General features: G+C 42.2%; 1 protein-coding gene across 22 annotated transcripts in view; it reads left to right on the plus strand.

Annotated features, from left to right (window-relative positions):
- The window catches only part of MAGI1 (membrane associated guanylate kinase, WW and PDZ domain containing 1), a 338676-nt gene that overhangs the window by 264003 nt on the left and 62550 nt on the right, over positions 1 to 12123 (plus strand). For 18 of the 22 annotated variants that reach the window (XM_041425924.1, XM_041425925.1, XM_041425923.1 and 15 more), the window contains exons 5-7: positions 2355 to 2565; positions 5915 to 5997; positions 8746 to 8784. In XM_041425924.1, coding sequence (XP_041281858.1) covers positions 2355 to 2565; positions 5915 to 5997; positions 8746 to 8784 — 333 coding nt within the window. The remainder of the gene's footprint in view (positions 1 to 2354; positions 2566 to 5914; positions 5998 to 8745; positions 8785 to 12123) is intronic. The other 4 variants (XM_041425930.1, XM_041425928.1, XM_041425929.1 and 1 more) reach the window with 1 other exon arrangement.

The following is a 12123-nucleotide window of genomic DNA, read 5'->3' on the forward strand; positions in this document are numbered from 1 at the left end:
GAGCAAGTTCTGTATTTCATGAAGGTCTTGTGTCCTGCTGAACACAGACCTTGTTCCCAGCATGGCTACCTTCAAGCCTTGGCTGAAAGATCACTGGAAACCTTTGCAATCTCAAGTGCTGTGCAGAGAGATTCAGAGTTAAACACCATTGGAGATCCATTGAGTTTCCGCAGAAATCAACTGGAAGTTTGTGAAGCTCTGAAGGGCAAGAGCTCTTCCCCACGTCCCCAGGCCTAGTATTTGTTAGTGCTTAGAGCATTGTAACCTCAGCTCAGTTTCAGTCACTGAATTCATCTTCAGGGCTCCTTTTGAGGCAGGTGCTGAGCAAGTATTATCCACACCTTCAAGCCTTTCCCAGTTGCTTCCTTTGGGAGCCCACCCTAAATGGCACCCCGTCCTTTTCCCTCTGATCTCTTTCTATCACTGTGAAAATTTCCCTTCCCAGCCTCTGATGAGCCAGAAGATCTGTCCTGCCAGTCCCCACCTGCCAATGTCCTGGCTCTAACATCTGTTTAGGGCTTTAAAAGGATTTAGGCTGAGATTTAGTTGTGGTCCTCTCTGGGCCAAACTGTCAAATGGCTTTTGAGGGTCGTACTCAAACTGGCTGCTACCTGCTACATTTCCAACTCAAATTGCTTCTAGCCAGCTTAATTTCTCCCAGGTTGGAATTTCTGTCTATGCTTACCAGCTGATTGACCAACCGAGGGTGGTTTCTCGCGTGTTGTGACATGACAGCAGCCTCAGCCTTTGTCACGGGAACTGATTTAGGGAAGAAGCTGGTGGGAGATCTGTTATTTGATTTCCTTGCTGCCCGTCTCGGTTTGGTGTCCCTGAAGTAGCTTGAGCATCATTTCTCTTCCTTGTTTTCCTTTGCAAGATAAAATACTGGAAGATGCAGCTCATTTGTCACAATGTTATTACACCCTGGCCCCTTGCCTTCATTAAATGAGCACAGAATCAGAAAGTGAGTTATTTCTCATATACCAAAGTGATTCCTTATGCTTATTTCACATGAAAGTGTGCTAGCCATATTCAAATGCTCCTGCCTCCCTAGGAGACCTCTCAGTAACTTGTGTTTTCCAGATTTTGGCATGTTTGTACTCTCAGTTTTATCTGGCGATGACTCTTTCACGCTTCTTTATGTTGTCATCTTCTACCCAAAAATATCAAACTCCAGGAGGGCTGAAAAGCAAGCACTGAGGGTATAGTCTAGATGTTTTTCTTCTTGTTCCTCCCTGTGTTCCTCTCTTTTGGCAATGGCGGCACACAGACTAGAATGAGGAAGGAGCTGTTTTCAGGGCTGTGGGCTGTGAACTGAGGATGTCCATGGACTCTGGTGTGGAGAGCAGGGAAGGTTCTGTCTGTGAAGCCTTTTGAGCCCTTGGGGGCTTGGCAGAGGGTGACACTAATCTCTGGTTTTTGCTCAGTGCATTGTCAAGCTGTGCTTGTACTGATGCTCTCAGGGGATGTGGAAGTACTGCCATAAATTTTTCAACACCTTCAAGAGCCAAACAGAGAAAGTCCCTTTGGTGGACACAGGGTTCATTTTAGAATTTGTCCATGTTTGCCAAAACCTCTCTGTGAAGGAGTGAGGGCACAGACCTGTTTTTTGGGGAGTATTTACTATGATTAGTGATGGGAGGAGATGAGCAGCATTGTTTCATGGATACAGCTCAAAACTGCATGGATACAAGCATCAGAAATATTTCCTTAGAGGGAGAAGGGCCTGATGTAGCATAAAATACTCCAGACTGACTTTGACTGGAAGGATACTGTGATGAGCCTTGGAATAAATCTCCTCAGACAGCAAGGCACTAGTGAGCAGCAACAGGTGGACACATGGTACAGTGCTGACATTCATTTAAATTTTTAATTTAAAATAACACACTGCACTGAAGACATTCACCATTAGCTTGTTGACTGTGAGCTTCTGGCAACATTTTGCACTTGTAAAATCTCTTTTGATCATTCTTCAAACAAGAAATTTCATCCTCCTAGCTCTGTCCCACAGTTGGCACTGCAGGAGTGAACCTGTAAAGCCTGCTTGAAAGCACACTGAACTCCTCTGCAGCAGTGAGCCCTGGCCTGAGACAGCTTGGAGGAATTTGGTACCTCAGCAGGGCCTGTTGGAGCTGATCAGAGCTCCTGGTTTGTTTGGCTGGTAGAGTGTGTGTGGGCAAGGAGAGCTCACCCCTGCTGCCTCAGAGACTGCTGGGGCTCTGCCCTCGCTTCATCTGCCGCTGTGTCTCGTGAGTTAAAAGGCAAGGAGAGGAAAACTGGCAGGAGAAGCCTGGAGGAGCAAACGAGGGGAAGGAAAGGGCGGATTCTCACTTGTACCTGTGTTTGTTCCGCAGCAGAGTCTGGTGACCAGGACGAGCACAGCGCGCATATCGGGAGAGAGGCAGCCCCACCGTCCACGATTGAGAGGCACACCCACGTCCCCACCACGGAACCATCTCAGAACCTCCCTCAATACCTACCTCCTTCTGCCGAGGATAACCTAGGTCCTCTGCCAGAAAACTGGGAGATGGCCTACACGGAGAACGGAGAAGTCTATTTTATAGAGTAAAGCACATTTTTGTTGTTCTAATTCCATCTCTCTCCCTCTCTTTGGGCATAAAGTAAACCTCCATGGATGCGTTTTGTGTGTGTACGTGTGTGTATTAAATATTTAGTGTATACAGTTAGGTTGCAGAGCTGTTAGTTCTTTACTGCTTCTGAAGGAGGTTTGCATTTTCTGATTAGATTAACATCCAAATTACTCCTGAGTTCCAAGGCAGAGGGAATTGCTTGTTTTATGAGGGTAGTTACAAAAGCAACAGACACTTATAAAATACAGGCCAGTTGTTTTCACGGGTGGAATGAAATCTCCTAATTGGAAGGGCTGAGACTTCGTTCTGTGCATAATGTAGAAGAGGGGATTCCTCCAGTCCTGTGCAGCAGAGACAGGGATGGACTTTGTGTGTTGTCCCCTCATCACAGCAAAGGGGCCAAATGTGTTAATGTTCTCCAGTGGCTTGCAAAAGATACAGCTCGGTGCAGGTAGGCACAGCAAGTTTGGAGCATCTCAAGCTCTGCAGTCTTTGCCTAAGAGCTGATTGCTGTCAGCAGTTTTATGATGATATTGATTTTTTTCATGCCATAAATAATAGTCTCAAATTATACTTGTCTAAATTTATTGAGGTAGGAGTAACTTATAAAGTAGGAGCTGTTAGTCTAAGAGATGTCTTGCACAGAGTTTAGCTAGACATTAACACTCAATTAGCCTTTGAAACTCAAACCCTTAGCTGCCAAGTAGAAGAGGGCTTGAGGAATTGATTTTGGATTTGATGGTCTGTTTAATGCAGTTGTGGAAACCCTACCAGAAGCCAATGCCCAGTTACTGCAGAAGAACTTCCTCTGTTAATTAGCCCTGTCTCCTGTGGAGAGTTACGCTGGATCAGGGCTGTCAGGGCAGCAGTCCTGCCTCATCGTCAGGAGAGGAGACTTTTGGACAGGGCCAGGGGAAGGGTCAAGAGCAGGTTTTCTCTTGGCTGCAGTGGCAAGGGAACACATGAGAGAAGATTGCCAGAAGATCTGAGGAGCTGGGATGACTGAGGGCACCGCAGCAGCCCTTGTTCAGCTGGGAGAGGGCTGCTCTGAAAAAGGCCATTTTCCAGGGCACTCTCAATTACCTGAAGAGGCTCCAACAGTCCCTGAGTGTAAGACAAGGTCAGAAGAAGGCAGAATGCAAATTCGCATCAGATGAAACCAAGATGAGTACATTACCCTGAGCACAGCTTTCTCCCCTCATGGTGTCCTCAGGGTGCCTCGTTATTTGATGTACTCTCTGCTCTTTGTATAGAGAACAGCCTAATAGCCTGTTCAGCCTGCCATTTCCCTCCTTGGAAGGACAGATGACGAGCAGTAAGTGCTGCCCAAGCAGTCAGTTGCTCCCCTTTTTGTCCCCACAGGGGCTCCTACTGTCCTTCCTTACAGGTGCTTCCACCAGGGGCTCTGCTGCCCCCACCAATTTCCCCAAACCACCCCCATGGGTCTATGTTTTCTGAACAATGCAGGACTGCAGCACCTCTAAATAATTTGTCAGGAGAATCATGTGTGTGTTGGAAAACACAGCCTGTACACATCACAGGCCTGTGTGATGTGAAGCTCTGGTAGCAGAGCCCAGCCTCACATGGGGCTGATTTTTTGCATGAACCTGTTGGTGTGGATGCAGCACTGAATGACTGCAGTTCTATTAATTCTAAGGACACCCTGAGCCTAGAAACCATTTAGTTTGATTTGTATCAGATCAAGAAAGTGAACTAATGAGCAGTGTGGACCCAAGCTGGCTCAGATATCTGTTCCAGCATCTGTGGTGCTTCGGGTATCAAGTCAGGGTGCTGAAGGGAGCAGCATGACCTTCTTGCACTGAGCCAGTGCAGGTCCCATGGGGCCAGGCCTGTGTGTCAGATAACCAATCCTGATCTAGCTGAAGCAATTTGGTTCTTGAGATATGCTTCTCTGGCGCTTTAATTGGGATTTTTATTGCTCAGCGTGTCCCAGTCCCTTGTTATCTGTGCATGTTACAGGTCTAACACAATCCTTTCCACCTGAGAGTGTGATCTGAAAGGTGTTTAGCTAAATTTTCTGTGCCTCAGCAAACTACACTGTTGTGAGCCTTTGCTTAGTGAGTACAAAATTGCAATATGCAAATATTCTGTTGCTCTCCTCCCACCACCCTCCTTCTCAGCTAGACTGCAGATTTGCTTATAAATAAGGTGGCAGAGCCCCTCTGCTTTATTTTTTGTTAATTTCCTGACTTGCTGAATTTCTGCCATTCAGTTTTCTAGGTGCCGATTAATTGCTCTGAAGCACTCATAAGGACTAAATACATTTGCTCATCCTGCCTTGGGAGGGCTGGGTAGTAGGATGTGTAAAACAAGAACCTTTTATTTACTCACTCAGATCCTGGGAGCAGGGCTGGCTCCCTTTCTTCCAGTACAATACAAGTTTGCTGGTTGGTTGTTAGTTCCTCAGGGATCGTGGCCCTCATTACAGAGCCCTCACGAGACTGTTGTGAGGCTAAAATTCAGTTTGTAAACCTCTTTGAGACCTTGAAGGAGAAGTAAATAGCATTACTACGGTATTGAAACTTAAAACTGTTAAGCAGTGTTAGAGGCTAAGCTAGATAAGTGATACCTCAGGGACTGGAGGGATATCTTAGCAGGTTGTGTCTGAGATGACACCAGGTTGTAGAAGAGGCATTATATTACCAGATTGTCTGCTTATGCAAATGAAATTATGGGAGAAAATAACTTCTAGAAAAATGTATTTTAAGCCTGTTTACTATGCAACCTTCACCACTGGGACTGGCATCATGAGGCTGTCAGGGGACTTGTGGAAAGGAAGAGTTGAAAGTAAAGCTGTTCAACTTCCATCAAAGGCTTAGACAGAACATTTTTATTTGTGTAATTATAAAGTTTTCAGTCAAAACCATTTTTGATTAATGCTTGGTCAACTCCAGACATGTCAAAGGTCTTTTGTAGGAACAAACAGCTCACTGGATAATTTAGTGAGGAAGGGAAACTTCTGCCTTTAGCTCAGAGACAGCTCTGGGAATTGAAAACAAGGCAACAGAGATAAAAATTTGGAAATTAATATTATAATATTGCAGCATTCACATGCCTCTTTCCAGTCAGGAGTGCTGATTTGTATATTTTCACTTGTTACCTTTGTGTTTTCAATGTTGTTTCACAAAGTTCTTGTGCTTTGGTTGACTAGTTTACAAAACCTCAAATTGTAGAGGTGTTTCTTTGAATCAAAAGTATACCTCCAGGTCTGTTGAATAATGAAGATGATATATACTTTTATGTTTTGGGTACTTCAGGTCTGCTTTATTAACAAAGGTCGTATTTCCATTTTTGGTTTCCAGCCATAACACAAAGACAACATCTTGGCTAGATCCACGGTGCCTGAACAAACAGCAGAAGCCTCTAGAAGAATGTGAAGATGATGGTAAGAGACAAAAAATAGTGACATAACACTGTGTTTGGTCCATTCCTAGGTGACTTCTTCTCCTTCTCTCTTTCTAATAACTAGTATTCAGAAAGACTTTTAAAAATTTAGAAAATATTTTTCAGTAAGTACAAAGAGACAATATCCATTATGTTGTAAAATCGCTGTGAATGTGAAACAGCCACGGAGGTGCCAGATCAGTTAACAAAAATCAAGGAGGTGCTGCAAGTAAGAGGCCTCTCTTTTTGCAAAGGCATTTGAAAAGTCACTGAGGCTGAACAAGACTCAAAGCTGTCTGACATGTTTGCTTCTTGGATCACTGTGTGGGAGGGAGTGACTGAGTCTCTGCGTGCTCCGCCGTGTTCCGCTTCAACCGCCTGCTTCACATGGGTTGGGAGAGTTATGTTGCTGTTTCCTTGTTTGAGCAGAAATAACTCAATTGCTTCACTTGTGCGGTTAAATGCTGACAGTCTGTGCAGTGTTGTGATTGCTGAAACAAGCTCCATTTGAAGGTGTAGATTTCTGACACTGAAAATTTGCACTGAGATTTGGTATTCCTTGAGATGTTGGAAATGCAAGCCACTGTCCGATTTAGAGCAGACAAATGCAGGACTGTTAAAGGAGGTCCCTTCCCAGCCTCCTTTATGAGATGTTGGAAGAAAAGGTGAATTATGAAAACAACTTAAATGTTTGGGAAAACCTGTGAGGGAATTTTGGCCTCTTGACCAGGAAGGATGATGGTATTGAAATACATAATCTTGGCTAATACAAGCCTGTCTGGTAGACACTTCTGAAAAATGGAAGGGTTTCCTTCATCAGTGTTGGTGCTGTTCCTTGTAAAATCAGTTTTCATAATATGATGAATCTCCTACTGGTGTCAGTCATCTTAATAAAAATCACAATTTTATTTCAGAAAAGAATCAACTCAATCCCTTTTCACTGTTAGGTTCAACTCTGGCCTCCAGAACAAATCTCCTTGTGAGATTTTGCAGGCTGTGAGAATTTACCTCTGCAGTCTAGGCTGCTGTGATGAAGCAGCTAGAGCACAGTGCAGGTTACCCTCAAACCACAGGGATGTGCCAGGCAAGGAGCAGCCAGCACCACAAGGCTACAGAGGGTGACTGGGCTCCTCTGTTACACAGTTTGAAGTCTCCTCGCAGAAGGGAAAGTCTTTCTCTTGTCCTCTTAGCAATTATAAAAGAAAAATTTGAATAATTTGTTTAATTTGGAATAGAAACATACAGCTGGTATTATTGTATTTCATTGAGTTCATCATTTTGGAGAGCAGTGGCATCTTTGTTTATCAACTCCTTAAAATCAGCTAATTTCATCTTCCCACACACCCCTTCACTTCATTCACCAAGTTGCTCATTAATGGATATTTTTAACATTCACTAGTTAAACCAGTTGCTTCATAGTTACAGTAGTGCTCTGCAATGCTTTGCTTGGCTGCTCTAATCTTGATTAGCACGTAAGAATAATTATGTTTTAAAAAACAGAGAGAAGAGAAGGTTAGTTTTGCTTTGTCATAGAAGCTGGACATTTTTTTGGCAAGGGTCATTGTTGTGTGGGATGACTCCTCTGTTTTGTTTGGTATGTGTGTGTGTGTGCATGTGAATTGCCAGGCTCATCCCACCCTCTTCATAGATTTTATAAATGTTAGATATTGTTTCAGATTTGTTTGGGTGCAGTTAGTTGCATTGTGCTTTTGTTTCATCAGGATATGTGTCCCTAACAAAGTTTTTACTTGTTTACTTTACATTGTTTAAGCTATCAAAGGAAATTGCAATTTGTATTTCACACTAATGGTCCCAAACAACTGCTTTGATAGAATATTTTGCAGAGGTCATGGAAGTAGTTTTTTGGGTGTCCAGATATTTCAACCCTATAACCTCTGCTTGCTTCTGTCATTCATTTATGTGGCTTAAACTTTGCTGTGTTGGGTCCAAGATTGTTTTCACCATCTTTGTTCTGATTTTGTCACCATCTTTCATTTTCAGACTGCATTATTATTATTTATAGGCCAAGCAATACTTTAATCATCTGTGTCACTGTTAACTTATGAATATGGAGCAGATAATGATAAATGGAGCAACAACGAATATTGATGGCTTTGTGTCTTTGAAAAATTATGTGATCTTTGTCCCAGATGCCCTGCTAAAACTGGTGCATTCCTGTCTGTGGCTCACCAGTGCATCTGGACTGTGGGGCTGTGCCTCCAGTGAAACAAGGCTTCATGACTGTCTAAATCATCTGAGTAGGACAGTGAAGTCTGTTGGACCTTGTGTGCACATAAATTTAGATGCTTTCTTGAAAACCTTGCTGCATTAGTCCTTGTTTAGGTGCAAGGTTTTCCTCTCAGATTCCTTCAGTAGTGTCCAGGTCTGACCTTCTGCTCGATCCATGTGCCTGTAGAACAGACTGCGAAGGTCAGACCGTGCGATCTGAGGGAAGAGCCTCACCACGGTGAGAACATCACAATTTCATGACTTAGCCATATCAAACCATGGCATGGAAGTAGTCCATTGATGAAGATGTTCTGAGAGTGCAAGAACCAGTTTGTTCATTATCTGCATCACATCCATCAATATTCTGATCACTGGAGTGTGATAAATGGGAAGCTTGGGCTCGGTGTGTAGAAAATTAGTGCTGGTTCTGCTGTTTGCTGTAGGGAATTTCTTGCTTGGGGCTGGTATCTGAAATTTTCTTTTAATTTTTTCTGTCTCATTTCCTGCTCTTCCCTTGGAGAAGAAGGGGTGCACACGGAGGAACTGGACAGTGAACTAGGTAAATCATCCATCTCTCATTTTGATATTTGACTTCAACTGCACTGTTTTGAGCCTTTACTTACTTACTTTCTCCTTTGTTTCATTTTGCATCTTTCAGGTTTTTTTTTTATTTCAGTAAGAGTAATTTATCAGCAAAACTTCCCCAGCACACAAAGCATTTATCTTTCCCTAGCTTCAGATCTGCAGTGCTTTTCTTACTGATTCAGAGTTTGAAGAAAGATAGAGAGCCCCAATCTTGCAAAGTTATTTTGAAGCTGCTTCCTCCTGGACTCTACAGAAGTTGGGGTCTTTTCCTGTGGCATCTCTGGCTCCAGGAAAAAGCTCATAGATGCCAAAGATGAAATGGAGTAGCTCATGATGCTTTTTCACTGGGGCCCAAGATATTTCCCAGACAATAGAAGCTAAGTGTGATTCAGAAAGTTTTAAGTATTACATCGGATGCTTCAGGTGAACTTGTGAATGAAACAGCTTAAAATTTTCCCTCAGTCCGTGATTTTATAAACAGATGATTTTCAATGATGTGGTACACTTTTATTTGCAGCATCTCTTTGTGAAGGATGCTGTCTTGATATCTAATCTCAGCAGTGCTCATTGTGTTTATGCTGATGGCAGAGGTAGTTGTTATTTCTGTTCAGCTATGCTCTGGTGCACTTGCTGAGCTGAAAGGATAAGAGGTTGCATAGGATTTTATTTCCACCAGGACTATTATTGCTTTTTAAAAGGACTGCAGTTACAGTTCATAGCTCTGCATACTGGAGGAATTGTATTACCAGAGAATTAAGATCAGGTTTCTGTAATGACTTGCAAGGAAGTGTATTCTGCTCCCTGCTTCTGTGTGATGGATATGGCATCAGCAGCCAGCAGTGGACTTGGAACACTGCTCCACGAATGGTTCTTCTGAATAATATGCCTGGAATAAAATGCCTAACTTCTCATAGAGCAAGAATTTGAAAGAAATTGACAATTTAAAGAATGCAGCCTCTTTAGTGGTCCATGAGTGTTATGTGCAGCTTGCACAAATGATCATCAGCAGACCAAGTAGCATCAGAAGTAGGTGGATGCACATCAACAATCTGCAAAGGGTTCTCATGAAGGTCTTCACAACCAGTGGCTTAAAATGAGAGGGAGGTTTTAAAAAAAGCAAATTTAGAGGCAATATTAAACAGAAATTACCCTTCTTTCAGTCTGCTATCAGGAACTGGTGCAAGAGCAGAGCTGAAAAAGTAGATGCAGGAAAACTCATTAATTGATAAACCTGACCCCAGATCTGCAGGCACTTACACACACACACATGTGTTCTCCTCCAACATCACGAGATGTTCCCTTTGTTTCAATTCAGATAAGTTTTATTGAGCTCACAGCCCATCAATATGCTGTTGAGATGTGCAAATGTTGCAGTGTAAAGAAATTTTCAAATTACTCAATTGGTTACAGCAACATTAGGAAGGGGGCATGAAAACTCAGAATAGTTATAGTAACTCAGGTTAGTAAAAACTGGTTGGCAACAGCACCTTAAATTATCAACAGCTTCTGTTCTAAATATAAGATTAAGACTCAAGGCATTTTCACAACTTCTTGTTTTCCAAAGAGCTGTGGAGTAATAGGTCACTGCATTTTAACAAAAGTTGTTCTTCAGAGACAAAAACTGAACCATAAAGCAGAATTTGGCATGGTTTGGACCAATCCTCCTGGCTTCACAGGGAGCAGTAAGAGCTGAGTGTGCTGAGTTCCTCTCCAGCTCCTTCACAGTCGTGCATGGCTGCAGCTGAAATACCTGGTGGCTAGAGAAGTAATGTTTTAGGAATCCATCCAGCCCCTCTGTATGTAGGGCAGGATACTAGAGCATCTCAACAGGAATCCATGTACTTATCCAAGGCTTAAAATTGCGATATTAGATATTTGTCCATTGAATTTACCCACCTGCTGATACATGTTCTGAGACTGCATTGGTGCTGCATGAATGTACCAAAACAAAAACCATGTGGCTCACTCAGGCTCCTAAGGATGCAAAATGTTTTTTGAAATCTCATCTTTGTGACAAAATCTAATGCACTGGATCATCTTCAGTTTGGCAGGAAAGGTAAAGAAAGGAGATTAATAATTTAAAGCAGCTAAGAAGCTAGACTGCAACATGGCTATGGAGAATATTGTCTTTTACATTAGAGAACTTATGGAAGCTTGTAGGAGTTGAAAAGTACATTTACATAATCATCAAGAAATGTGTTAAAAGCTGCAGTTTTGTATATTGTTACAGCTGAAAACATGGAGATTTTTTTCCTTTAAAAATCTGCAGAGATAGTAAACTGGAAAGGTTTTGGCATAGTGCCATTTTTGGAGTTAGGAAAGTGCTGGTAGCCTGATCTTTTGTGAAAATACTTTCAAAGGGAAGGAAAAAAAGAAATTCAATATCAAAATCTTTTGTGAAGAGAAGAAAGAAAACAAAATTTTTTGTTTACACTTTAAAAGTAAAAAAGCACTTAGTAGTCCAAAACAGACAAAAGATATTCAGCATGAAAACTGCTGGAACTCATTTGAAGGCATTTGTGCATCACTTCTCCTTTCCCTCATTGGCTTTTTATTTTTCTTTCACCCCAGCTTGATCTCTTTACCATTCTACCTCCACCACAGTGCAACAAAGTAAATGGATACAACAGCTTGTGATTTTCCCAACTGCATGCTAGGTTGTAATTGAATCACACTGAAACTCTTGGAGCCGGTCCCATGGTGCTCTCACGTTCTGGGACTCGTCTGCAAACCTGAGAGTTCCCTTTGCGAAAAGACTTTCAAGATTGGCCTCTAGCTTTCTGACCTTTTCCTCAGATAAACTTGCAGGGTGCAAAGGAATATCTAATTCTGAAGTGTTCAATCTGCTGATTAAAAACATGGAGTTTTTTCATGCCCAGAAGTTAGCATTGGCTTGCATTTAATGGCTTATGTCTCAAGGAATCCAAAGATGGTAAACACAATGAGGACAAAATAATGATAAGAATGGAAAAACCTGCCTTTTATCTGCAAATAAGGAACATGTGGAGCAAAGTTGATTTCATCTGATCTCCAGCCAATTCTGAACACAAACATAAACTTTGAGTAATTAGTCCATGTGTGTTTGTATAGATTCTACAGTCTTGAGATATTTCTATCCTTATGGCAACATTATTCTAATTAATGGGCCATTGTTGATTGTATTGGCTCAGCAATTGATGCCATTAATGGAAATAAATGTCTGCATTTGATAATGAACTAACATAGATCGCTGTCGGTGTTGACAAATTTCATGTTAAATTTTGACAAATTACTTTGCATGGGCTATTTGACTTTGTGTTATCCAACAGTGCTG

Source organism: Onychostruthus taczanowskii, unplaced genomic scaffold, assembly GCF_017590055.1.
Source record: "Onychostruthus taczanowskii isolate IOZ18803 unplaced genomic scaffold, ASM1759005v1 scaffold9, whole genome shotgun sequence".
NCBI lineage: Eukaryota > Metazoa > Chordata > Aves > Passeriformes > Passeridae > Onychostruthus > Onychostruthus taczanowskii.